At 47.0% G+C, this 27,729-nt stretch overlaps 1 protein-coding gene across 1 annotated transcript; it reads left to right on the top strand.

Moving 5' to 3' along the window:
- The first annotated feature begins 118 nt into the window (after positions 1 to 118).
- Positions 119 to 23,833, top strand: LOC128727635 (CREB-regulated transcription coactivator 3-like). The gene is made up of 17 exons (XM_053821565.1): positions 119 to 338; positions 2,983 to 3,666; positions 16,375 to 16,479; positions 17,362 to 17,485; positions 17,560 to 17,720; positions 17,787 to 18,019; positions 18,082 to 18,241; positions 18,309 to 18,668; positions 19,364 to 19,411; positions 19,985 to 20,191; positions 20,266 to 20,396; positions 20,469 to 20,547; positions 21,677 to 21,739; positions 22,859 to 22,900; positions 23,026 to 23,290; positions 23,454 to 23,468; positions 23,712 to 23,833. The coding sequence occupies exons 2-17, from the start codon at positions 3,553 to 3,555 to the stop codon at positions 23,831 to 23,833; spliced, it is 2,229 nt and encodes a 742-aa protein (XP_053677540.1). The 5' UTR covers positions 119 to 338; positions 2,983 to 3,552.
- Positions 23,834 to 27,729: the final 3,896 nt, after the last annotated feature.

Genomic DNA, 27,729 nt, shown 5'->3' with positions numbered 1-27,729 from the left:
TCGTACAGTGCCACCCTGTGTATTCCGTGGATTGAACCACATTATAATTCGTGTTATCCGAAATGTTTGTTATGATTGGAAAAACTGTAGTAGAATATTGTACCCAGCGCATGGCAGAGTGAAAAAAGGTCACCACCGAGAGCCCGAGATAACCCGTTTCCCGTAATCGTCGCCCGTAAACCCGCCCGAGAGCGCGGTCGCGAGAGCCAAGTTAGTTAGTGTTCAGGAAGTGTGTGAAACGTTCGGAAAAGAAAAACGTAGAAAAATGGACAAATTTTCTCTGCAGTGTGTGCATAACATCTTCTCGGGTGGCAAGCGTAGTGCAACAGCAGTCGACGGTACGGTTCCCCAAACGAGTACGCCGTCTCCGTGCCATGGCCACCGACCGCAGGATGGCTGTTATATCTGGTCTACCTTTTTGGTCCAATTTTCCGATCATACCGCGCACCGTACTTGGGGGTTGAAAAATTAGGTGCTTTTGGGGGGTGAGTTTTCACCCCGCGGATACGACTAAAAGCTCCTGCTGCCGTCCGCAGGGTTAGTTTAGTTGGTTTCGATCGTGAAAACTGTGTAATTTGAACCGTGAAGGCTGGTGGAAGCAACAAAAAAAAATACCGATACGGAAAACGCGTAGAAAAATTGCCTCCCACTTTCCGCCACCCCTCGCGTAGATGAAGCGCAAGTGAGAGAGAGAGAGAGGGCGCGCGAGAGTGAGAGATGAAGAGAGAAGAGCAATGAGAGTACATCGTAGTCGCAGCACCGTACGGGGCAAAGAATGAAACGAATTGTGTGTGTAGCCTTTCATCCGGGACTGTACTTTGCGGCAATAATAATTCGTTCGATTCCTATACGGTGCCGTTATCAGCTATCAGCGGACTCGTAGTTGTTTTGTTGTTGTTCCTTTTCTTTCCTTTTTTTTTCGTTACTTCAATTCTCCCTCCGCGTGATACGCGCCCGCGAGCCGCCCGAAGCGGGTTGAAAATTATTGGGATTAGATTTTTTGTTCGCTCCCTTTTCTCGCCCTTCCGCGTAGTACTAGCCTGAGAGGAAGGGGAGTGGGGGTGGGGGAGGGTGGTTTGCGTGGGGCGCCTCCATTGCACCGCACCAGCTCTCTCTCTCATTCTCGTTCACTCGGCCCGGACGGCACCGCACCAGCTGCTTCCTTCGGTCAACACAACGCCACCCCAACCACCCACCGACCGACCCACCCGTGGCCCACCCACCAGGGGGGGAGGGCGCGTATAGTACACAGGCGGCCGCGCAAAGATTTTAATGGCGCTGTGGTGCGTGGTGGAGAAGGTTTACAGGCGAACGCGCGCGCGAGATACCCCACGGTGTAGTAGTTATTTCAACAGCCAGCTCCCCGAGACTGCGGCCAGTGGTGGGCCAGCGTAAAAAAGAGAGCAACGAAGGGGATGGGGAAATAGAAACGAAACGAAATGAATAAAAAAAATCATCCCCATCGTTTGCACGGGGGTGCCCGCGCGCGCGCGCGTTCGTCTACGTGTGTGAGTGTGTGTGTGTGTTTGCCGTGGATCCGCGAGATCGCGCGGTTTCCGCGGTCCATCCGCGTGAAATGGTGTGAGCGCGCACACAAACCCCCCCCCCCCCCCCCCCCACACACACACACGTACACGTGCGCCCACTGGGGGAGCTCGCGTTGTGCAATCGGCGTGATATGTTTTTCCTGGCGATCGGTGCCGGATCCAGTGCCATGGTGTGCGCTTAGATCGCTCTGATCCCTACACTCCTATTCCCGTCCACTCCATCCAGTTCCCCGTTACGACCCCATCGGTCAGTCGGTCGGTCGGCGCCAGTTCTCGCGGTTTCGCTGCTGCTCCTCCTCGAGTTGGCCAGTCGCAAGGGGTGGCCACCAACGGAGAGAGCAACGCCATTTGTGCGCCTCCATCGGCCGTTGCGTTTTCGTGCCACTCCGTTTCCTGTGGCATCCCTGTGGTGCAGGCGGCCCTTTTTGGTCCTAGCATTTTCACCCCGTTTCCTCAGTGTGTATTTTTATTCCTTTCTCTCTCTCTCTCTCTCTCTATCTATCTCTCCGTCTCGTGGGTCAGTTGTTTGGTTGGCAAAGTTGTGCGGTGCGTTTGAGAGGTTTCTCGACGGAGATAGCACAAACAAAAAAAAAGCCACCCCGGTGGAAAGGAGCGTGGCGAAAATTGTCCCCTAAGCGGCGTTGCTGCACGAGGACGACGCGCACCAACAGATTGGAGCATAAATTGGATCGCAAAACGCGTGTGTGCCGCACGTCCCACAGCAGGCCAAGCTGGCTTGTCCCGGCCTGATTGGATGCGCTTTTGTTTACCATTTGCTTCTTTTGTGCGAATCCTCCCGCGGTTTGGTGTCGTCTTTTTCCAGGCACTGAATGAGAAAAAAAATGTCCCTGCAGTGCAATGTGAAGGGAACTGGGCGATGGGAGTGAAAAAATCGGGCCAACATGGCAAGGATTTGTTGAACTTGGCACGACTTTTCTTTTCGCATCGGGAAAAACACACACAAAAGGGGGACCCATTTTCATTCGTGTCCCTGCACGGGGAGCACAGCTGCAGGAGCAGTGAGAGAACGAGAGAGCGAGCGAGTAAGTGTGTTTTGTGTGGAAAATGCTAGAGCTTACGCTCATCGGTAGCGCGTGGTGTGCGAAACAAGAGCGAGAGAGCGAACCGTTTTCCGATCCGATGCGTCCCCACGGTGGAAAATGTGTCGGAAGGGAGGCTTGGAAAACTGGTGAACTTTTTCGAATGCAGCACGGAAAGGTTAAAGCAACAGCAACACCGGGGGATTGGGGTGGAAAAACAAAGCGAGCGCGATTTTCCTCGAGTGCTTTCGTGCGGTTCCTCGTGTGGTGCGGTTCGGGAAAAGAATCATCCTTTTTGTAAATGCAAACGCAGTGTGGCTGAAATTGATAATTGAAATTAAAGGAAGCTTTTGTGGCGTGTGTGTGTGTGTGCGTGTTTTTTATTTGTTTTACAGAATGAGGTTGCCACATTGATACAGAAGCCAGAAGTGGTGCATAAAACTAGTGAAAACGCACCACCAGCATGCGTGCATTCATTGCGCCAGTGCATTCGGGGTAAGAAGAAGCGATACCGCTGGTGAGCTTTTCCTAGTGCATGTGCAAGTGCGTGTGCGTGTGTGTTTATGAGCAAAAATAAAACGGTTTGAAAAAAATAAATAGAAAAATAAAACCCAGTGCGTGTTGCAGCGTGTCCTTGCCAACGATGCTGTTGCAGTAAAAACGACGTGGCGTGAAAGTGGAAAACAGGTGTAATTGCAGTACGCGGAAATAAGCAAACCAAAAAGGACGAAACTGTCCTTCGTGCAGGGGCTGGGGTGAAAAAGTGAGAGAAAAAAAAGTCGACCAAAAAGCACGAGGCACACGTGAAGGGCTGCCCGCAGGGGGTACACGTGTGCGCAACGGTGCTGCGGGGAAGAGAAACAAAGAAAACACCAACAACAACAGCAACAAGAGAGAGAGAGAGAGAGAGTAATACGCCGAACGTGGAAAACTAGTGAACCGAAGCACCGACCACGGCAACGAAGATGGCGAACCCGCGGAAATTCAGCGAGAAAATTGCTCTACACAATCAAAAGCAGGCGGAGGAGACGGCCGAGTTCGAAAGGATCATGCGGGAAGTGTCGGACGTCACGTCGAAGGTATGGCATTTTTGGGGGTGGTTTTTTCGCGGCTCGCGGTATTTTCCTTCCAAAACCCCCGTTTGTTTGTTTATTTGCGTTTTTTTTTCTCCCCCTCTTTCTCTCTCTTTCTCTCTAAACTCAAAACCGCCATTTCGTTTGGTTCTTGCATTTACGGAACGGATTCACACGATGCACCGTGTCAGGATCACCCCCAAACTAGCGTGTGTGTGTCATTCCGAACATGTATATGCGTGCTTATTTTTCACCATTCTGGATCAAAGCGTGCCATTGTTTTCGATTTCCCCGTGCACTAATGAAAAGGTGACGTTTCCGAAGCCGTTTATAGTGGCTGTTAGCCGGCCTCGGGTGGCATTTATTCCGCGTTCCGAGTATCTGCAAGGCTCCTGATGGCTCAAATCGCGGATATATTACGCTACGGTATGAAATAAATATTTCTTTTGCCAACCCTCCAACAGCACGACGCTGCCGCCCAAGAACGCGCGCGTGTGCAAATAATCAAAATATGATAAAATCAACGATTGCTTTTTTTGTTTGGTTCGCTATTCCAAAGCCATAAAATGTTGCAATCGCTCCATTCCCGATACCAATCGAAACGATCGCTGGTGGTATAGAGTGAGAGGGAAGCGCCTTCAAATGGGCACGCCTTCACCACCTTCTCGGGCGGCTTTTTTTTACGTGGTACGATTTAATAATGTTAATTTATGCAAACGTCATCGGATAATCATGAGGCATTAATTACAACCGATCACCGGCATCGGTGCGGTTGGGAACGGCACCCATTGTTGCCGGTGTTGGTGTTGCAAGGGGATGAAAATCATTTCCCAGTAATCGCTTCGATCGTGTGTGTGTGTGTGTTTTCCACCCATTCGCCATACAACGCCATCTGTTGGCGTGGTCTGTGGGCATTTTTCACCCAAATCGCGAGCTCAAATCGAGAGGAAGACCTTGCAGTTGGTGTAAAAAATTCCACAGTTGCACCTCGCGGGTACTTCTGAGCGTTGCAGGAATGCATGCAAAATCCGACGACGAGGACTTTTGCACCCCTGCTAGGGTAAACTACAATTCTCCTCCCCCCACCCCGTGCCCACACCACGCCACACTGCTCAGCTGACTGATCGTGTTTCGTCGCGATCGTGAGGATCGATCTGGTTTTCTAAACCCTGTGCCTGTGTGCAGCAACCCGTTTTCATCCCGTGACCTGGGACATAGGGATGTGGGTGTGTAATGGGGGGCTGCTCCTTCTCCGCCCGATACCACCCCCCTTCTTTGGTGGGGAGTAAAACGTAGGGTGCGCGCGCGTACAATTCGTGGGGCTGTCTCGGTATTTATAAATAACGTGTTTAGCAGCAGCAGCAGCAGCAGCACCGGCAGCAGCAAACCAACGGGAGGACAACTCTGCCATCCCTGTTTTTCCCGCGCACCCCCTGCGAACCCTTTCGATGGGTCCCCACGATCGTTTTGTGCACCTGCCAGCTAGAAAAAAAAAACTAACCGAAACACATACACACGTGTGCGGTGGGTGGTGCGACCAAATTGCAACTCCTTCCCGAGGATATGCTGTCCGTTCATCGATTTTTGGAACGTGGTTTTTTTCCCACCGTAAGCTCGATGGTTGGCGTTAAAAAAGCCATCCCTGAACCTCGCAAGGCCCCATCCGCGTGACGTTTTGCGCTACTGTTGTCAGAAGCGCGCGCGCGCATTCAAACCGGCCAGCTTATTTACATGCCATGCGAGTGTTCCACGCATGGCGCTACGCAAACATCAGTCGGAAGGGTGGCCGTACGATCAAAAACGCACACCAACGATCCGATCGATCGCCCCTGCACCATGAGTTCACCGTTTGAGTGGTATTTGTTTGTTGTTCGCTCAGTTTCGGTCGATTCGTTGGCATCTCAGCCGCGCGCGGACGATAATGCGTTCGTTTGATTGGGTTCACTTCACCCGCCGGGTACTGGCGTCTCACTTCAAACCCTCGCCCGGGCATTTTTATTAAATGGCGTTTCGGGCGTTTCAGGCGCGACACGATCACCCGGTGGCCGGTGTGTGATAAGCCCGTAGGGCTCGAACCGACGCGGCGGATGATCGCGTATCGCTCGCACCGCATTGATAAGACACCCCCGGCACCAGCCAAAGCAAACCAATACACAAGTCTTCTCTCACCGCGTGTTGATGGTTCGCGCGCTCGGTGATCGTCGTGTTGACCGACCGTTTTGCGCGTGTTGTTTACGTTTCCATTTTGCCTGGAGGGATCGCACTTTCATTGAGGCGGCACATTGAGGTTGGGAAATCAGGGGGGGGGGGGGTGAGGGGAAAAAGGGGAAGGATATTTACGGTGAAAAGCAAACAGCAGCAGGAATATTCTCGCAATTGATAAACCGTGCGTTGAACGAGGGGGTTTGATTGGGTGCTAAGAAAATGGCGCTAAATCGTTGTGTCATGGCGTTGTTCCGGCCGGAGCATGAAGGGTGTGTTTTTTTTTGGAATGAAATGAAGTAACCAAATTAAGCGCCTTTCGGTGGATCTTCAGAGCCCGCCCGTGCATGTTTGTGCAGCTAATCCAACCCGGTTTTCGTCTCGCGATTTGCGTAATACACCCATTGCTGCCACTGCCACACACGCAACCGTTCTTCCACAAACAACGGGTTGTTCTGGAAGCCTTTTCTTTGGTTGTTTAGTGTGGGTTTTTTTTTTGGACACAACCTCCCCCCTTCGACGTTGAAAACAAAAAAACCCACCCAAACCGGTTCGCACAGGTACCGGTAGCATCGCAGGTTGATCTCATTAAGGGGGTTTCCTCTTCTTTTCTTTTTTACCACCGGAACGCGGACACGTTGTACGGTTCTAATCCGGTTCTTGTTAAAGCTCTCGAGACACGGCAAAGAGAGGGCGCTAGATGCGGACGTGCGTTCGAGCAAACGCGTGATTGCGTGACACTTGCGTGCCAATAAAACGCTAGAATTCCCCATTTACCGCCGGGGTGGTTGAATAGTGTACGCAAATATTGTGCGCCTTCTCCCCACACACCGCGGGGTTTTTCTTTTTTACAGCGCCCAAAGCGCTAAGAATAGACGAAGATGTAATGTTGACAAACGAATCTACAATCTGCCACCGGCTGGAATCCATTAGAAAGCCATGGTGGCATGAAATCATTAAATTGTGTACTATTACCATCCACCGATGGAATTGATTGCGCTGCAAATAAATAAAGAAAAAGAAGCACAATCGTTGCCCTTTGTGACACCCAAAGCCACTTAGAAATGGGCCGTTAATCGTTGCGATAATATCAATAAAAACCATTCCATTTCGGGTCGGTTAGTGCTGGGTTTTTGTTTCATTAGCCCATTTGCTTTGCGTTTGTTCAGTGATGGCCCCATGCCATGGCACACGTGCAACACGTAGCGTCACTTTGCGGTCTCTAAGCCAGCATTCTGTTCGCATTAACGACCACCGAGATTTCGCTGCTTCCATTTCTTAGCCAAGTGCACCAAAACACTGGAATCCGTGCTGGAAGTGGCGCGACCTCGAGAACGAAGGAACACAGGAACCGCCGGCAGGTATCAGGTGTGCGTGTAATTTTAATAATTTATGATGGCCTTCCTTTGCCAAGGAATGGATTAGCAACATCCATCAAGACCCAGGCCCGGTCAAGATGACTCACAAGTCGAGGGAACCCGCCACGAGGAAAGCCTATCAATTTGCGATGGGGTTCCATTTTTATATCCCCCTTTTTCTCTCAACCACCGGCTTCGTTCTCTCCTTTAGGAACTTTTCGAACTCTCGGTTCCTCCTCCCCCCAAAGGTGGCGTGTGTATTGGCGGGGAAACGGGCCAATGCAGGGGGTGCGATTTATGGCATGCAGTTCCGTTTCGTTGAAAAAGGGGTGGTGCATATTAAACGGGTGGTGGTTTTCCCTTTTTTTGTGTGTGTTCTCACACCTTCCGCCTGCTGTGGAATTGCATCCGGTTCGGGGCGAAAAAGGGTATGCGCTCACAGGGGGAAGCAAAACCCTCCTTTTCGCGACCGGAAGACCTACCTCGAAACCGGAAGTCGTGGCATATCACGCGGGAAGTGTTCCTTGTGCAGGGTTGAAAAAGAACTGAGGCGAATTTTCATACATTTTGCAACCAAAACCATGCGGTCTCGAGGGAGCGTTATTCTAATGAGGCGTTTGTTTTAATATTAACCTAACCTGCTTGCTTTACCCCTATCGGTTGCAGTTGCACCATGCTTTGCGATTGTGCGAATGTTCTGGATGCAAAAAAAAAATAAAGGAAATGGCCACTAATACACCTCCAGAGAGCGTATTAACAACCCCTTTCTTGGAGGGGGCCAGCATCTTGTTAGCGTGGGGTTGGATGCCGCAAAAAGAGGAGTGTTGTAATGTTGTGCTTTTTTTCTGCTCCTGTTGCTGCTCTCTCTCTTTTACCATGTTCCTTGGGGGGTGCGAGAGTAACCACCCCGAGACAGAGAGAGAGAGAAAGTGTGTGAGTGCGCCTTAGCGTTGGCATTTTCTTATCAATCGCTAAGACGAACTTATCGCCATTACTCGCTGCTAGCGGTGTCTGGTAAGGGCTTCACCGCTGGTGCAAATGAACTCGCCAGAAGGGGAGAGCGAAGGGATTCGTGTTTCCTTTTCCTTTTTGTAAGCCGAAAGAAAAAAAAGAAACAATTCGGCCTCAACACTCCTGTCGAAAACGTGTTGTTAGCAACGCTTGGTAGCCTTGGCCTGGAGCCGCTTTGGATTCGACGCGGGGTTTGATTCCGTTCGAGTGATTTCAAAGGCGATGGAATGTGAAGCATAGGGAATAGATTCATGCGGGGTTAATAAGCGGGCGCATTATGACGAATGGATCAAAGCTTCTTTCGTGCGGTCAAAATTGAATTTGCTGCCTAAAGCTCGTATAGAGGTTTACTAGCTAATTGCAACTGTGCAAAAATTTAATTAAAATTAAAATTTGAAGTTTGTTTAAAGCATCTATTTTATGTTTTCCTTAAGAAAAATATTTCCGATCTACGATTAAAAATTTTCTACAAACGTTTTATCATATTCAAACACGTTACCCTTACCGAATGCCCTTCGTATAACAGCCTCAGTTTTGGAAAGCCCCAACGCTGAACATTTGAATGTTTCGAATTTGTACGCGCCCTTATCTACGTGACATTCGTGTGAGTGATTTTTTTTTTGACCCATGCATATAAACGTGGCTTTCGATTTTAATAATCCTCGTTGGGTAAAGGGCGCCACACTGTGAAGGTCTTCCTTCTTTGGCCTGACATTGGGTTGCTAACTACAGCTAACAGTTGACTAATTGAGACGAATCATTTCCATTTTTAACAAGCTTTGTCACTCTATAGATCACTAGTTTCTCATCCCCCCTCCCCCGTAAGGCGGAAATTCATGCCATTTGATTGTAATTTACTGGGGTTTATTTTTTGCTCAAATAACGTTGCATCGAAAGCAAAAAAAAACAGCAACATTTGTCCACACAACCGATCGTCCGATCGTCGTGTTGGCTGCTTAAATATTGATCCTCCCTTACGCGACACGGAATGGCGTCAGCAAGGGGGTGTCAGCTCTTCTCCATCACTCATTCATCCCTTAACCGTTCGGTCGAGTGGAGGGTATGATAAGTTTCGGTTGTCTTCTTCACTCATCGAACGCCCATGTATATACATTTTCTCGGCTCCTAATTGCCACCAAATGGGTGTATCCGCATGGAAAACCCAACCAACTCCAGGAGAAGATCGTGAATTAGAATGGAACCCCGACGATGGTTCACAAATACGCGACCACCACCGACACACCTGCATAAGCTCACGCGCCCCTTCGCAAACGAACAGCGATGAGTTGGGGTGTTTTTTTTTTTGCTGCTCCTTTTCGTTCCATTGGAAGGCTACCAAAAAGTTGAGTTGAAGGAGGCCAACAACGTCGTAGAGGCTGGACGACAGAAAAAAAAATATGCGGGAACCCAGCAAGAATGTATGTCATCGATCGCGCGCGCGAGTGTGTTTTCGTGATCACCGATCGCACCTCCGTTCTCACAGCGCGCGATCACTCGTTGCAAGCTCCGGCAGATCTTCACCCGAGAAGCCACGCTTGGTCACTCGTCGCGTGAGTTTGAGTGACTCGCGCAAAAGTTCTCGCTCGTTTCCAGGCGCGCGTGCGCCAGCGACTCAATCCAACCCCTAGCGCTGAGTTCTCGTTCTCGCGGCAGCTCCCAAGACCCCAGCGCATCGCGATGGCGTTCAATTTCTGTTCTGGCGTCTTCGCGAAAGGGTTCCCTTGAAGCAAACCCACCCCCGGGTGTGTGTGTGTGTATGTGCGCGTGCGTGCGTCTCTTCAAAGTTAGTTGGTTTCTAACCGATCCGAGCCGGTGTTCCACGGTGGCATTTCGATTACGTTTGCGTTTGCAGCGATAAAGAACCACGAATCGCGTGCTCTGTAGTGTGGAAGCTGCAAACTGGTGTGGAGTTGCGTGTTGCGCTGTGTGTTGGGTCGATAGTGTGAGATTGGCCTCAAAATTGCGTCCAGTGTGGTGGAAAAGGTGTTGACCGCCAGGTGCGCCGGTGGTGGCAACATGACGAACCCGCGCAAGTACCGCGACAAGATCAAGATCCAGGAGGAAAAGATGAAGCTCCAGCAGCAGGAATTCGAGCGGACAATGCTCGAGATGTCACCGATCTACGCCGGCCGGGTGGGTAGCGAACGTCCGCGTGGCGTCACCCGCAAGTGCGTGATCATTCGTCGAACGCCGTGGCGCGTCCCTTCGCGTCGAAATTCTAAACGACGTAATCGAGCTTGACCTTCAACGGCGCAAGTTCTTCCTTGAGGGGGGGACCGTTGGGGACCGGTTTTTCTGTGGGCAACTTATCCGCCGATCATGAACGCTCTCTCTCTCTCTCGTTCTCGCTCTCCTTCGTGTGCCCATTCCCTTACGATCGCAACACAGGGCGCAATGTTTCGCGTGGTTCACGCGCCTCCACCTGAAGTGTGTGTGTTCTCCCCCCAAAAGTGTTCTTCCATCGATTAAAGACGTGACACACCTCTGAAAGCTGGTTTTTGGCATTCCCGCGATAGAGCGTTGGGCTTTCCTGTTCAAGTTTTTGGATTCGGACGAACGATTTGGTTTGGGGGGTTTCCGGAGATGGGCTTATCGTTTGACGCAGTTTATGCGAATTTTCGCTGGGCAATACGACTAGCTTTTGGTGGGCGTAAAGCATCAGTACAAATTGTGTTTTGTTGTGTCCAAATGACTTCATCGTGTGTGATGGAGAGTGGGAATTATTTTACGTTTGAATATTTTACATAAATTTCGCATGGTCTCCCTCTGTCTCGGATCATGTGAAGGACCCACCTCCTGAGGACGAAGGTCATCAATAATGATATGTAGTCAGCTCTAGGTCAGCTGTCAGGCTACGTAAAGGGTTGCCGTTTCTTTTTCTATTGCTGCTGTTTGTCGTTTTTTTACCGTGTGCATTGCAGCAAACAAAATAAAACAGGAAAAAAAATCTAGCACCACCACACCACAGGATTATTTGGCGTTCGCGCGCTGTACGGCAGCTAATTGTGTTTCCGAACCTGCTGCTGGTGCTGCGTTTTGTTCAATGCTAAAGTAAATTTGCCCTCGGCAAAACGCTCAAGACAGCACCAAGACCTGTCCGTCAATGGCATGGGTGGCATGATGGTGGCGTTCGGTGTTCGAGGCAGACGAAATAGAACCGAGCGGGCGCAAAGTGGCACGTGAAGCAAAACAAGAACGAAACAAAAAAAAATCTATGGAGACGTGAGACAGGAGTCGCAAAAAGGAAAAATGGCGAGAAACAAAACACTCGCACCCAAGATCCGGCAGGGCTTCGGTCGCGCGGATCCGATCGATCGGTGGAGGGATGGTTTTTTTTTTCGTTTTTCCAAAGTGGTGTCGCGGCGTCGTCGTCTCTGTGCCTGTTGACGAGGGAGCTTGTCAGCTGGGAAGAGGTCGACGAGTGGCCGTGAAGTGGAAGCGCACCAACAACGAAAAAAACAACAGATGGAAAGGATTTTTTTGTCTCTTCCATCGTCTCATCTTCCCATCGATCGTGTTTTTTTGCTCCCGCGCAAGTTCAATCTCCCAACCAGCCACCCCAAACGGGGCAGCACTTTTGGACAAGTACACCGACACCGAGTGCGCCAACCCCCACCCTTAAAAGGGGGGTCGTTTTCGCTACGGTGCTGGTTTACCTTCGCTGTAGTGTGCGTGTGCGGTGGCCGACATTGTTGTTTACGTTGCGTTCTGTTGTGTGTTGGGTCACAATGTGTTTATTTATAAACTTTTCCGCCGCTGGCGCTGGGGTCGCTGGGTGACGAAGGGAAAATGGTGGCCCCGGGAAGGGCCACCGATGACGATCTGTCCATTATCAATCGCTTGGTGGGGTGTACGATCGATCGTCTGCGCTAGAGCGAGTGCAAACTGTACCATTTACGATCGCAAATCAGCTTCGAGCGGGTGGTAAGTGGACAATGTGGACGGGAGAAAATAGGGATTTGCGTCGGAATTGGAATAAATTCCGACACGTCACAGCCAACCGCTACGGTTAGGTGCAAGAGTGCAAAATGGAAGAAAGCCGATTGCGCTCTGTAGGTCAGCAGCACTATTTGTTCATCGACAGCTACGTTTTCGATCTGTCTTAGAACAAACTCACGCCCAAGGAGGTGTGGTACTCTGTTTGAACCGTTGTTCGATCTTGTTTCATCGTTTTCGGCATATGCTTTTGATTGTGGTGCCCCTGCGATAGGTCAAACGATTCGATGATAGTGAACATTAAGGCGATCCATTAGTTGGGGTGCGATTTCTCTTTTTAATTATAGCAAGAGACGGAGGAAAAAATGTTCATCCTCCATTTTTTATTGTTGTTGCTATTTTTGTTTCTAGCACGATTCTTCATTGTGCCGTGCACTTTGAGCCCGCACCAAGCCCCGGGGCATGATGTAGCGAAAAAAGGGGTTCAGACGGGCAGCCGTCTGAACAGCAAAACGCCATAAGTTTAATGTTCCGCCAGCCAGCCAGTCAGTTCTTTCGCAAACGAGGCTCAAACGTTTCGCCTTTTTTTTGTGGCTGTTGCATCATTTGTCATTCCACTCTTGTTTATTGCGCATTTCTTTTGCTGGCTCGTTTCGGGCACCGTTGCGCTGATTGATGTGGAGGGGTTGCGTCTACAGCGTGGCATGGAGAGAATGGCCCCGTGAGGATGGTCAAAGAAAGAAGGTTTTAAGAGGCCCAAATTATTTCTCTATCGCTTTGCTGCGAAGGCCCAATCTCGCGGCCTGGGGATGCTTTTTATTTTATCAGTGCTTAGGTTAATGTGCTTGAGTGTCTTAATGTAATATTATTGTTGGCCGTGCTTGAGGTACAAGAGCTTCTGTATTAACATTTTGAAAAGGAGATCAGACAAAGTGATTTCAATATGACGCAATAATAGCTTGCTTACATTCAAGGAACAAAAATACAAATGAGCGATGGAAATAAGATTTATACAAAAAAAAACAGCTACATTTAATTATAAAGGCAAATAAGGGTGACATGGAGGCGCCCAGTGTTTTTTGCAAAATAATGAAATATTTCACTCGAAACTCGAGTTATTGTTTTTTTTGTTTGTATTTTGTTTCGCCGAATGGATGCAATATAATAAAACCCCTTCCCGCAAAGCGTAATCATTTTGTTTGCTCGTGTGGTCAATAAGAAAAAAAGGTCCGTGTAATCCAAATAGGGTTCAATTAATTTACTTCGGCACCCTGAGCGCGGTCTCCAGATAAAAACCCTCTCCCGCCTGGTGACCGGCATGCCGAATGAGTGTGCGATATGTTTAATTAATGTCGTTTAATCTAACCATCCACCGACCAAAACCCGGCAACGACCATGGACCGTGTGTGACCTGTTGAATAAAAGTGAAACGCGTCGACAAATACGCACACGGTCTCACACGGGCCGTTCCTTATCGGTTGCGATGGCCCCCAATGTGCAAGGGAGGATGGAGAAATCAATTTCCATAGGGAGAAGGCGGGCAAAGAAGCCGAAGAAAAAATAAAACCAAAATAAACATGCACACCACCATTTCGTTGTTCGTTCCGCTTCATGCCGTGCGTGTGTCACTCATTTCACGCTCGCGTGGAACTCGGCTTTCGTCACGCTGAATGTTCGCGCTTTCCGATCGATCTAGTAGCCGTTTTTATCGGTTGCTTTTGGCCCAGGCGACGCGTGTTTCGACTGTCAATATATTCGGTACGCGTTGCATTTGACAGAAAGCGTCTCTTGTTGCTCAATGCTTGCTGCGTTTTTTTTCTCCTTCTCTCGTTCTCGCTCACTCTCTCCTCGTGCTCTCCAAGTGTTAAATTTTCTCATCGCTGCGCCTCCATCGCAAGGCACACAATGGCCCCCGCCGATGGTAGGGAAAAACCGCCGCAAGGAACGAGTTTCGGGAGACGTATTTAAATAATATCTCGTACACGCGGCACTAGTACCGTACCGTTTGCATGTGTGTGCTTGTTTGAGTGCGGCAATGGGGGGGTTGAAAAAAAAAGCTCACCCTCAGCACACGAGCACAAAGCGACGGACTGGTGGGAGGCAACCGGTGGGTGGTGGGGGTGAACGCAGAAAGCGCGCGCGTCGGTTTTTGTTTACCTCGACCGTGTGATTGTGTGCGGTTGATTTGTGCCGATGTGCGTGTAGTCGAGAACTGAACCCAGGCTAGCAACCGTACCGTAGAGGAAGCCGAGAGTGTATAGTAACCGCCGAGCCCTTGTTTTCGTTTCCGAAACGGCCTACTGCTGTAGCTCTTTTTCCAGCCCCCAATACAACCGCAAACAGGACTCGTCTTTTCCTTCGCTGGTGGTGGTGGTGTGATGGTGAAAGCGCTCCATCACGACCACACACCACCGGGAATCGGGGGAGGGTGGCCTTTGTTGTTAGTTCCGCACACACGAACTCGCGGGATGCAGCGAAAAACAAACTGCATTTGTGTTTGCCTATCCTCCCCCTCCCCTCCTTCCTCCTACCCCACTCGGCAGTTTTGCTGCTGCGTTGTTTAATTATCCAATTTGCGGAAAAGCGCTGCGCCGATCGCGCGATGATGGTATTGTGCGAGATGGGCACGAGCGGCGGATGATTGTGTATTTTTTTTTTCTGCTTTCGTTTGTCGCTTGACGGGATGGGGCTCTTTTTTTTGTTGTTGTTTTAGTGTGTCCGGATAATCAATTGCGCATTGGAAATTCCCACGCACCGTGGACGGACGCTTGAAAATGTATCGAAAACTGTAAACTGCTTCTCTCGACCCCGTGCTTTATACTCGGCGAAGGTCGGCCGGTTAGATACGCGTCCACTAATTAAACGAATTATCGACATCGAAATGCAATTATCGGGCGCAGCCCTTGCTGGATGCGAAATGGGGTGTAAAACAAAGAAAGGCTGCGTGGCCGGGGGGGTATGTGTTGATTTTATATCAACACAGGAGCACCTATAATTATGAACGTGAGCAAACGCTCATACGACACCGAGAAAACCCGACGAGAGACCTGTCCCGAGCGTTTCCATAACGATGGTTGTGTTTCTAATTTTCTCGCTGATTATTTTCACAACAATATCGCACGCCTTTCTTCGCTCTAGTGGCCGTCCCGTCCCTCCTTTTGGTGGCGTTTCTCCTTCCCCATATATCGGCAGCGGAGTGAACATCAATCAACTTTTCCGGCGTATGAAATTACTAATGAAGTTGCGTTGGAAACTGTGCGCCCGCCCGGCGGCTGCTCCGGGAAGCTTGTGACGAAAATAAGCTCGTTCCCTCGCATTTCGACGACAAAACCCCCGTGGGGGTGTTGGGGCGTTGAAAGCTAATTAATCTTTTGCCATGCTTTAAAATGTCATCGCCGCTGGCGGAGTTGTTGGAGCGAAAGGAGAAGGCTGCAAAAGGGGGTGGCCATCGGTGGGGTTTTTTTGGTTTGGCAGACGAGTTTGATCCATATATTCTGTTGCCTGCCGGGGTTCGGGTTTGTGCTATCTGCTGTCAACGCCGCTGTAGTTTTCGAGTCACTGACACACGACGTCGTTGTCTCTTGAAACACTCTTTGGCAAACACTCGGCCCACAGGGTGTCGTGGACATTATACCGGTAATGAGTATGCCAGAGGCACTATTTAAAGATGTAGCTGGAATCCTGGGCGGACTACAGTTGTGGCTTTATTTCATGTGTTTTTTTTTAGAGTTTAAAAGACAAAGCGATTATTAATATTACATCATAGAAAATTGGGAAAATCCAATCCAATTAGCAGAGAACTCAAAACTGGCGTATGATTAACACCTACCTCGTACCGAATGCCTTCCGTTCCGTTTCTGTTTGTGTATTGTTGATCATTGATTTGCTTTTCGATTCTCGCCCGTCTTGCGTCACGCTGGCTTCCGGAATTCCTGGGCCGTCCCATCAACACCCATCCCATGTCGTTTGGGGCGGATCGGCATGAATCAACAATTTGAACAACCAAAAAAAAAACCATTCCCAACCCATCCGTGTTGGGGGCCCGGGTGTCACACCTCTCTAAACTCACCAAACACACCCGCTTCTTCGCCGATCGGCCGGCTCGTTTGCGATCACCTTCGTACGCGTCATCATTATCACGATCACCACCACCATCATCGTCATCTGCGGTCGCATCGTGCCGTCATTCCTTTGCGGTGTGTCTCAGGCTTCGAAGAGTGCCAATCTGTCACCGACGACGGGTGGCCTGGGCACGTTCCGGGGCGGGTCCCTGCCCAACGTCAACAATGATAACAAACAGTACCAGGAAAAGGTTTTTATGATTTCCATAGCCACGAGCGACAGTCTCGCCGCCTGTCGTAGTTGTCGTTGTTGGTGTTGATGTTCGCCAATTGTTGTTAGTTGTTTCGTTTGGTCGAAACGCGTCTGTTTACCTTCCTGTTACGTTTTCGGCTGGTTTGGTTGTTTTGTTTTTTTGCGGACCCTGTAGAAGATGAATGTTAGCAAACACGAGTCACCGATTCGTTAAGTAGTGTGCCGCACGTCCGATGATGGGTTACTTAACTTTTGTTCTTTTGTTCTCTTGTTGATTAGCTAACTCATACCGATAGATGAATGCATGCATTTGTTACTCAAATCGTCATTTTGATATCACGTTGGGAAACGTTACGTTTCCTTTTACCAAGAGACACTTCCCTGAACGTTGTAAATCGGACACCCATTTTTGTTTGAAAGAAAAAAAAGCATATTGCTAGCGATTTATCGATTTTTGTTTTTCAATTTTCTACCGAAAGTGATTTTTTTTGCGAAAGCATGTGCTCATGATAAAAAAAGCCAATTATTTTGTTTAATTGGAGATAGTATTTGATTTTTTTTGGTGATAGGAAAGTGTTTCTTCAAAGCGATGGAGGCGCATGGTGGTTGCTAGATTTTTGCCCAAAACCTTTCAATGTGGTAGATATTTGTTTACACAACAAATGATACTTTTGCATGACGAAAGTAGATAGACCCTAGAGAACCTAGAGACCCTAGAGAATGATTAGCATTCGAATGTTTCTATGATGTTATGATCACTTCTTCTTATCTTGAAGGCTCTCTTCGATGGATTGTTCTTGCTTTGTGAAGCGAACCTAAGGAACGCGTTGGCTACGAAAAAGAGCGTCTTGACTAATTGATGAATTCATCTCTATTTCAGGCTGAAGATGGTTCTAATTTAACCGAACTGAAACCCTACACCCAACCGGAGACGATAAAGGTGAAAAAGGAGATATCACCCAAAGCAAGTACGCCCAGCCACACGAGGGAATCGAGAGGTAATGGTAATAGTTCTCCTGTGTTGTGGCACTGAATGATTGTCTAACGCTTTCTCTTTTTCCCTTTCAATCGCCCGCAGGACGAACACCTGGCGGTCCCATGCGTAATCGGCAGGCGAGCCGAAACCATGACACGTCACCGTATGGAAATAGCACGGTCCACTTGATTCCACCGATAGAAAATAACTGGCACCGGTCGATCTCGGATTCGGCTATCCATCAGAGCCTTTGCCAAAATCAGGTAGAATCAAGCGAGCACCATTGCGTCTGGGACCGGACGTTTCACACACGTTTTGCTCACTTTCAGCAACAAGACGCCACCCATCTGTCTACTCACTCACCCCTAACGCTAAGCCCGACGGTGCAAAGGAAGATTTCAAATGCTCAACACATTTCGAAAGTACACAACAGCCACATGACCAACAACCACCACAGTCACCATCATCACCATCATCATGCTAGCAGCAATCACGACAACGGATCGACGCAGGACATACGGTCACGCTCCTCTACGGCGCTGCCGAGGTTACCCGGAATCAAGTGAGCCATCCGTTCGCGAGGATCAGCTTCCAGATGGGCTAACCGTTTGCTCCCCGTTTTAGCATCTATCCGTCGCAGAACCACCCGGATAGCATACAGATACCCATACCGAGCAATACGGGCTCGCTGCCAGATCTAACCTCCGTCGGTTTTCCCTCCATGTATCCGGCAACGTTGGACCAAGAGTACGATCCGAACGGACAGAACCACAGCTACTGCCCGGTAGGTGTTTCTCTGCAACATGAAAGGAACGTGAAGCATATTGGTGACATTTGTACCCTTTTCGCAGAGTCCCCTGGGCACGTCGCCTTCGTCCCTTTCGCCAACCTCTGCCATACAGAACCATCACCATCATCCCCACCCGAGGGCGAACAGTTTCAGTGGTGGCGTCAACGTTGGCAGTGGTGGTGGTAGCGGTGGAGGCGGTGGTAATGGTGTGGGAGGGTACCCAATTCCGACCAGCCATTCGAACAGTGGGTCGGTTAGCCCGACGAGTAGCGGCATCAGCTGTAGTCCGAGTGGGGGGGCTCCGATCGCGGGAAATAACGTGAATCTGGTCAACACCGTCAATCACAGCAACAACGGCACCGCTCTTAACAATGGCATTAACAAGAGCAAGAAAGCGAAACCACAAACCATCTCTAGTCAGGTGAGTGTTGGGCGCGTGGCCAAAGACCGGAAACGAAACGAAACTGCATCACACCAAACATCAGAAAATGCAACAGAGGAACAATAGAAGGAACAGAGTGAGGGGAAAGGAATCGTTAAGGAATAGCAATAGCCAGCAGATCAGTGTCGATTGCGAGCAGATCTCGGGTTCTTCCTTGAAGCTTAGCTCTTACTGTTAAGCGAGCGTAAAAGCTTCTCGCTGCCAAGATTGTTTGCTCGCTGTAGATGTGCACCAGCATATACATTTTCCAGCCACTGCACTATCTTTCTAACGCGCAACGCGTTTCGTTAGAATTACCACTGTTTGTAATTTTGTTGGTGCTTTTCTTGCACTGTATCTCTCTTTTATTTATCTGTCTTCATCTGCCAACACGCTCTGTATCTGTTTTTAACTTTCTTATCGTTTTGTATCGCTTTGTTTGATCTCTTCTCTATACCTGTTTAAGTTTTAATTTCACTTACACCACCGTTTGTCGCGCGTCTCTTCATTTTTTTTTATTTTTTAAATCTTTTGTAGCTTCTTTGTCACTCTTTGCACAATCCACTCACGCTCACGTACCATCTCTGCCACACATGCATTGATCTTTCCTTTTACAATTGCAGCCTGCCTGTAAACGTGTTGTGTTATATTTACTATTGTTTTTTTTTCTTTCTTTCATCGTTAATTTTTTGCAGCCTTTTTTATCTGTACCAGATAGTAATAGATATTCGTTTATGTCAAAGGTATATAATTTTATTTATTATTTTCTATCCATTCATTTCGATATGTTCGTTTACCGCATCCTTCAGGCGTTTCGAGTTTTTCCAACCCGAAATCGAATCATATGAACTGCTAGATTGTTGTGTTTTACGTTTTTTTGTTTAGTTTTATATGATCATGTTTAGGAACATTTCATTGGCAAGTAATTTGTGCGCATATGATACTGTCGCTACAGTTTTCTTTAAATGCAAAAGCAAAACATATTATATTTTCTGACGCTGTAATCGTCCTCTCAGTCGAATATAATTGAACTAAACGCAATGTACGCTAGCTGCTAAACTATTTTAAACTAATCCAGAGAGTAACGTAATCGTAGATCTACTTTGCTGCCCGTATTTATGCGCTTTGCGTAACGATTGATCGAGTCAAATTAGCTAACGAAATACAAATTGAAAATGAAAAAAATAGATTGTCGTAACGTCATCGAGCAAGACGCTGGGAAAATGTTTTCTCTTTCCATTTATTTCGTATAAACCAGATGTGAACCTTTATTTTCTGCATAATAAACTTTTATCATGCGATATAATCCTTGCTAGGTCAACAATACTTATGACACTAGCCAACAGCAGCAGCAGCAGCAATCGCAGGCACAGTCACCGCAACAGACACAACAGCAGCAACGAATACCGACCCTAGATCAGATCAGCTACGACAGCTTCACCCATATCACCGACGGTTTGGCGTCGCCTAATCAGAACTCTCCCGAAAGCATACTGTACGGATCTCACGGCAATATGTCCCCGGTAAGTATCTCCCGGAATGGTGGTGATGTATATCCTCATGCATGGAAGACTCACGACTTTTGTTCTCATTGCAGCAACTAATGTCTGACTATCGAACGCGACCCAGTCCTGGTTCCAGCCCGGGACTTGCACTCGTGAATAATCCCGATTCCAACTCAAGTGCTCCTTGTAGTCCCGTGTCGCACACGGTGGGCAGTAACAATGGGTAAGCTGAACGGTGCTGTGGGCTCTCTACAGTGATATTAATTTGCTGCTTGTTCGCCTTTATGTTTCACAGACCATCCTATGAGAAGTATCCGACCAGTGACGTTTACGTGCAAAACACCTTACCACAGTATTTGGAGCACATAACATTGGTTAGTACGCCGAACGATGGTTACGCCGCTCTGTGCCTAACCTGTTTCTATGTCGTTGCATATGCGTTGCGTTCTCTGAACCACCATCCAACATCATCTCCAGCTACGTCTTTTCCATCGTTCAAGGGAACCATTTCAACATATGATCCTATCTTTTCACCTGTCCACCATATCGTTGCACTATCTTCATGCAGGTCTCTTCTGTTCGCATTCGTTCCTCTGTCTCACTTCTACTTCTTCTACCGATTGGCCGTATATTGTGCTGTCTTGTATTTTTATTTTCGTTCTCATCACTCTCAGCAAAATAGATCTTGCGTTGTGTGATTTGGTTTTCATTCGGTTTAACATCCAAAATTTGAACGCTTTACTTTCCTGTCTGTCGTACCTTTCCTCGCGGAATATATGTGTGTCTGATTCATTGCAGTCGCTGGCCACTTTTCGAAGCTAATTGTTGCGAAAGGATCAGCTGGTTGGAACTTTTACGTTATTCCTTTTGCCATCATCATTGTATCAGTTTTCATCATTCATTGAAAAAATGAAAATTCATAAATAGAATTAGAGTGGTGCATAGGAAGTAGGATACTAATCACCGGTTTTTTTTAGAGATAGGTTTGTATCATCTCGACAGTAGTGTCAATGGTGCAATAGAGGACGAATTATTCGTCTCCTTTTTTTTTTGTAAATTGAGCCAATACAAACTCGTGCTCGACCGTGCTACTCGGTGATCGACTTCTAATGCTTTCCAAGCGTCCCGTTCCTGGTCCTTTTTTATTGCTACTGCTTCTCCTACATCCTTCGGTCCTCCGAATTTGTGTGCAACTATTACTTTCCGGTTCGATTATACCCGCTCCTAACTTCACGTTCAACTGGCTTTGTTATTCGTTTTACTTTGTTGTCTAACGCGTACCTCGTCATCATCAACATTCCGATCTTTGTGAAAATGTACTAAACAACGCTTGATTAATGCAATGCTACTATTTATCGTCTACCCCTTTTTCTTTTGAATCCATGTGTGTTCGCCGAACAAAACGCCTTAAAAATAAACAAAACTAAAACGTTACAATCAAACCAAAATCGAACGAAAAAACTCGAACTACGAAAACGCACAACCTTCATCATCCTACTTCAGGACTGGACTACGCTGGTTCAGAGTTTAGTAGAGTCCGGATGTACATTAACCGCGCAAGTGCAGGTTGATACTTTTTTATTCCAATTTAACTACTTTTTTCCCATTATCAATTATAGAACATAATTTTACAATCTAGTTTTGCTACATTTTGTGGATTTTCTTCGCTATTCTATTGTGTTTTTATTCGTTTAGCGTTTGGTTTGCTGTAAAGTGTGGGAAACATTCGGTCAATGCTGTGCAGAGTGTGTTGGTCGGTTTCCTTCACAGGGCGTATGAATTGCAAAATAGTAAAAAAAATTATCTTAATACATTGGCAAACCAAAGGCAATTCATTGTTTTCGCCTCGCAGCTTAGCCGTATTCTCGTCCAAAGCGATTGGCTACAGCTGATTTCAATATTGTGTTGCTTCAGTTTTTGGTTCTTTTTGTACTGTGTTATTTTCTAACGTGCCTTCAGCTATGAGCTCAAAATCGTATAGAATTAACAACAATTTTTGGCTACCAGCGGATGATAGCTTTTTTTTGCGACAAAAAGGTTACTTTTTTATACATTGGTATATATCCGGATTCATAGGCGTGAGAAAGAGATTGACGAAGAAGAAAAATTATCAAAAAATCATAGCTGAAAGGATATGCTGTCTTTTTTCTCACATAAACATTCTCTTTCGTTGGTTTGTGGTTCATGCATGTTTGTTGTTCCATGTTTGTGCTCTATCTTCCGATTTTCGTCCACTTTGGTGATATTTTTTTTGCCATTTTGTTCGTGATTGTACATTTTCAATTGCTTTTGGCTATTCCTTTCGTTTGTGTGCATGCCTTCTATCGAGCGATCTCGGTTTGCCGCCCTAGAAAATGTAGTGCTTTTTGATTATTTTGAATTAACCTTACCATTTTCATCGCATTTGCTTCGTTTCGATGCTGTTCCATTGACTTTGCCTTTTGTTTTTAATTTTTTTTGTAACATTTTCCTCCTTGTCGTTGTTGGTCATGTATCATAAATATCTCTTCGTTTAGTTCCCGTTTTCTTCTAGACAATTTTTCGGCTTACAGTTGTTCGTTTATTTTCATTCCGCATATGTTCGCAACATTGCGCCTTCACTTATTTACGAACTATTTGCTATCGTTTTGTTTTTCTCGATTCTGTTCGATATTTGTGACTGATTTTCATTTTTCCTATCAACAGGGTGACACCGATTTTAACACGAATCAGATGGTCTTTAGTGGGGTAAGTACGGGCAATCTATGCTGGTGGTCCTGTAAGAGATCGAAACTCCAAACAGGATGGGAAGACTGGGTGGTTTTTCTCTTCACTCCATTAACTCATCACATTTCGTTCTCGCTCTTTTCCAGTTTGATGAAACCTACCTGACGATGAACAACGGGCTCGGTATACGAACACACACCGGGCTTGGGAACGGGCACAACCAAGGCCACCAAACGACGACATCGCAAACGACCCAACTTAACTCGCTCAACTGTCAGAACATGCAGAGCATGCAGAGCACCACCATGAACAACATGTTCAACGGGACCACGGAACCATTGCTCAGCCTGCCCAACACGCAATCGCTAATCGAACCGCAAACACCGACGATACCGGAGATCGTTTTCACAGGTACGTATGGGCACCCTACAGTCCCAATCTAACGCCTGCTCGTGCGTGCTTCTCTGTTGTATCCTTCCCGTCCCTTATCGTCACTGTATGCAAACTCCCTCTCATCGTACCCTCTCATCTGTAAACTGCTAATGATTGCTATGCATTCTTCACTCACTTCCAGATTACTCGACCAGGGGTAAGTACCGTACTGATGCACCAGAATAAAACGAACCCAAATCCCCTTCTCGAATCGCCTTTCCGTCACAATAGCATTTCGTTATGTTTTCCGAACATTACTCGCTGTACGTTCGTACATGTTCGTGCTAAAAAAAATCCACCACCCGTTGAAGGAAAACCTTATGCCTGTAGACGTTTTTATTTTGTCTACTATCATCCGCGCAAACACGCTCTGACTCTGACCCGTTCCCGTTCATTGCAGACGACTTCGAAGCAGATCTTGGGCTCGGGCATATGGATTTCCAGAGCATCCAGATGCTGTCCGACACGAGCACCATGATCGATCCGATGGACGAGGACAGCTTTCGGCGGGACTTGCAGTAGATGGTGCCGGCAAAGGACGATGTGTGCTGTCCGAGATACAGAGAGAGAGAGAGAGAGAAACACACTCACGCGCGTTTTGGTTGGAGCTATGGGGGCGGGTGGCGGGAACTAGTTTATAAAACCCTATTCTTGAGGCTGCCCGTGTGATGTGGTGGGAATAGGAAGCGAAACAAAATGCACGGGCTAGGAGGCGAAGGAAGCTGGCTCACGTGTACAGCTGCACCTAGTTTAGGATGATTGTAAATGTTTTTTTTGTACGTTATAAGGTTCCGCATCGTCTATCCTTTTTTTCATACCAGCCCGCCCGTACGCTGGCATTGCTGGCTACAAGTGAATGGAGCTGGTTGCTGGTAAAAATGATACATAACACAGTGTCCTTTTCTTTCTTGTTCATATCGGGTCGGTTAAAGTTTTTGTTTTTCCGTTTACTTCGTTCAGGATGGAGAAAGTTGGATGCCGAGGCTAAGCTTTATTTCTGTTGGGTCGTCTTTACTTAACGTTTGCGTTTCCACGTTGAACTGTTTGCTTGTTATATTGTGATGGGGATTTTAATTCGAACCGAGTGCATACTCGGGATGGCCAAAGTGTCTAATGGTCTTGTTAGTAATGTTGTTACTATTTTCGTTGATCGTTCTAGTGTTTATTCGCTAACCAATGAGCGGTATAGCATCATGTTTGGAAAATAATTCCTTGGAAGAATCGTTTCTCGTCTTCACCCTTGCTGTTTTCCGGCTCTGTTACGCATTGCTACTTGATACGACGTGTTGTTACATGCGAAGTGAACTACCGATTTTCATATTTTTCTAAAAAGTTTTCCAGCACACGTTTGTCGCTCTGTTCTTGTGTGCATTTCGATGTTTTCCACTTGATTATTGGGAGCATTTGGGAGCGAATAAAGAAAGGAAAAGGATGAGATGCTACGAAAAGCGATATGAACTGTTACCGGCAATGTGCTGCGAAGAAAAGCATGAGCCATATAGAAGATGCTTGTGCGTGCCGTGTGCGTGTTTGCGTGTGAGTGTGACTGTGTTACCGGCAAGGCATTTAGCCTGTAGTGGGAAAGTAGAAGCCTCTTTCGATACAAATAAAACAAATTAAATTCATACGAAAGGACGAAACAAAGCGATGGTAAAGCAAAAAGAAAAAAACGCTAAACGAGAAAACAAAAGTTGACAGGAACGTAAAATCTTTCATGCACGAAACAAACAAGTAAGAAGTAACAGGAGTCGTACCGAAGGTGCGAGCTGATAAGTAGGTAGCTCTAGCGGACAGTGGCGTTCTCTGTGTAATGCTCTGTTTCGATGTGTACCGTAGAATGGATAGAAATGACAACATTGTGCTATTTTCTGATAATAAGTTACGTAAGGCTAGGGTAAGACGTAGCTAAGAATTAATGCAAGTTTAGTTAGGCAACGAAAAAAAGGCGAAAGTACGGTGAAGAATGAAAGAAAAAACTCACACACACGCATACATGGTAAGAAAAGTAATAAAGTCTATTCAAAGAAACAACCCGTCGGGAAGGAAAATTTGCTGTTGGGAATGAGTGAGCGTTTGGAACCGCGGATCGATGGGAATGGAGGCACGTCATACTTAACTAGCATCGTTTGCGATAGGGATTAACAAGGATACCACGCCACTGGGACGGAAGGATGATGAGGAACATTACATTTGATTTCACTTGCTAATACATTTTGATGAGCTTTTGTTATATAAAGGAATCAGTGCTCATAGACATACATAAGCTTTTGCATTTGATTTGCGTTTGCGTTTCTTTCTCATTTCTGTAGCAGAGGTTTACGAGCACGTGCTAGAGTTGTGCGCCCGAGTTTAATTCGTCTTAGGAATGTTTGATGCTTTAAATGGAATTTGGAGGAACCAGGAGCAAACAGGCGAGATACATAACGGAACAAGAGAAACTGGCTATGGTACCGAATTCAGGAGTGACCATTTGTTTCTGTGATGGGGAAGCGGTTTGCTAAAGGAAGCGGAATGAACGGGCAAGCCTTGAACCGACAGTAAAAAAGAAATGAGATTCGCATGAAGAACGTGTTAAATGGTAAAAATATCGTAACATATCAATCTGTACGAAATTCTCTGTTAGCTTAATCCGATTTGCTCTTAAAACAACGTGGACGTGTAACACGTGGTGTATTTCTTTCGACCGAGAGACACAGAGGGAGAAAGAGAGAGAGAGAGAAAACATTAACCATTAATGTACCCCAGTGTCACTGAATTCAACAAAAACGTAACTTAAGCTGCGTGTTTTTTACGATTACTGTACCTTGATAAGTGCAAAAAAGCAAAGCAAAACTCCCAGCTGAGATTCCGCCCCGTACGGCTATTCGGTACGTTAAAGTACAAAGAAGCGAACATTTGCTTATCGAACTCTACGATTGGGCCTGACCATTTCCGCACCGACCTGTGCGCCACGGTGAGCAGTGTTTTCTTTACAAAATTTCGTTCCTACCACTTTAATTCAAGTGATACTACACCGTCGTTTCCTACTGTCGTCGTGTATGTTTCGCGTGTACTGTACTGGCGCGTGTACATATAAGTAAAGGAATTATCTCAGTGTCCTTCACCTGAATGTACCCGGGCAGTGGGCAAAGGCAGCACTGGGTGCTTGGGAAATTTAAGGCAAAGCTAACGAATAGAATAATACACCCATGTACAAAACAGTTTACCGAACTTCTTCTCCCAGCAATTTCCTTCTCGTCTCGCGTAAGTCAGTACTCTCTAGTGCAGGTTTTCTGCAGCAGTTATTCACTTTCCCTTTCTCTCGGGCCTCTAAATCTCTTTCTCTACCATCAGGAGGACGAATGTCCAGTGTATTTTCCACGAGCTCGCGGACCAAACTATCGCTCTATGTCGTATTCTCCCGTACCAAGATAAAGCTCATTGGGACAATGTACATTGTTGATCACTCTCGTTGTGTTCGTTCGAATTCTAACGCCTCTGAAAGCTATCCAGCCATCTCAACGGATCCATTTGACTAATCCCACAACATCCAGCGAGTGCGTATCGATAAAATAAAGAAGCCAATTTAATTTTAGTTCAGTTGCGCATTTTATTTCCGGACCATTTACGTTCTTATCCCGTCCCGTATTATAGCTGCTTGCGTTGCTTGAACAGACGTTAATCAAACAAATTCTCGTTAATTTGTCCTTAATGTTACACGCCGAAGGTTGACAATAGTATGAACTTGTAAATTTAATGCTGTATTAGTGCATTAGAATCAGCTCGAAAGCGGGCAGAAGCGATTATTGTAACTAAGGGCGTGTTACGCGCTACGGATCTGTAAACTGCAGGATAAAGAAATGTACATATTTTCCGTTTCTATACACGATTTATGTTGTTTTATTTTTGTTTTTTTTTTGTGTTCCACCTCTCCCCCCCTAACATTCAGGAGCATGCTGAAGCTTATCAAATGTGCCAAACCTAGCCATTTTCCTCGTTTTTACTTCCTCCGGGAAGCGATACGATGCAGGGAGCGCTGATCCGTACTGAGTTCACCTCTTCTCCGATGCGAGCATTTATCAAAAATAATACAAAATATCCCCAAAAAAAAAACACATTCACATTCATGCATCACAAATCGATCATACGTTTGCTTATGACTCCTCTAGCTCATTGTAGTTAGAGTGCATCGCTAGTCGGGGAAGCAGTTTCATGTCCGGTCAAATTCTTACATGCAAAATGTGACTATAACGAAAAACACAACATGGGCCACGCGTGGCCAGAAGTCTAGATGTTGAACTAATGAACCCAATCAGATTTCGCACAAGATGACGCGTAGGGATTGCGCCTTAGAGAAACGTACGAGAATGACGATCATCCCATGTGTGGGTGTTATTTGTATGTAACGTGCTAGGGAATAAGAGCAGGACTGCAGGATT

This window comes from Anopheles nili, chromosome 3 (genome assembly GCF_943737925.1).
Source record: "Anopheles nili chromosome 3, idAnoNiliSN_F5_01, whole genome shotgun sequence".
NCBI lineage: Eukaryota > Metazoa > Arthropoda > Insecta > Diptera > Culicidae > Anopheles > Anopheles nili.
Note: the sequence above shows the minus strand (reverse complement) of the source record. Positions and strands in the feature narration are given on the sequence as shown.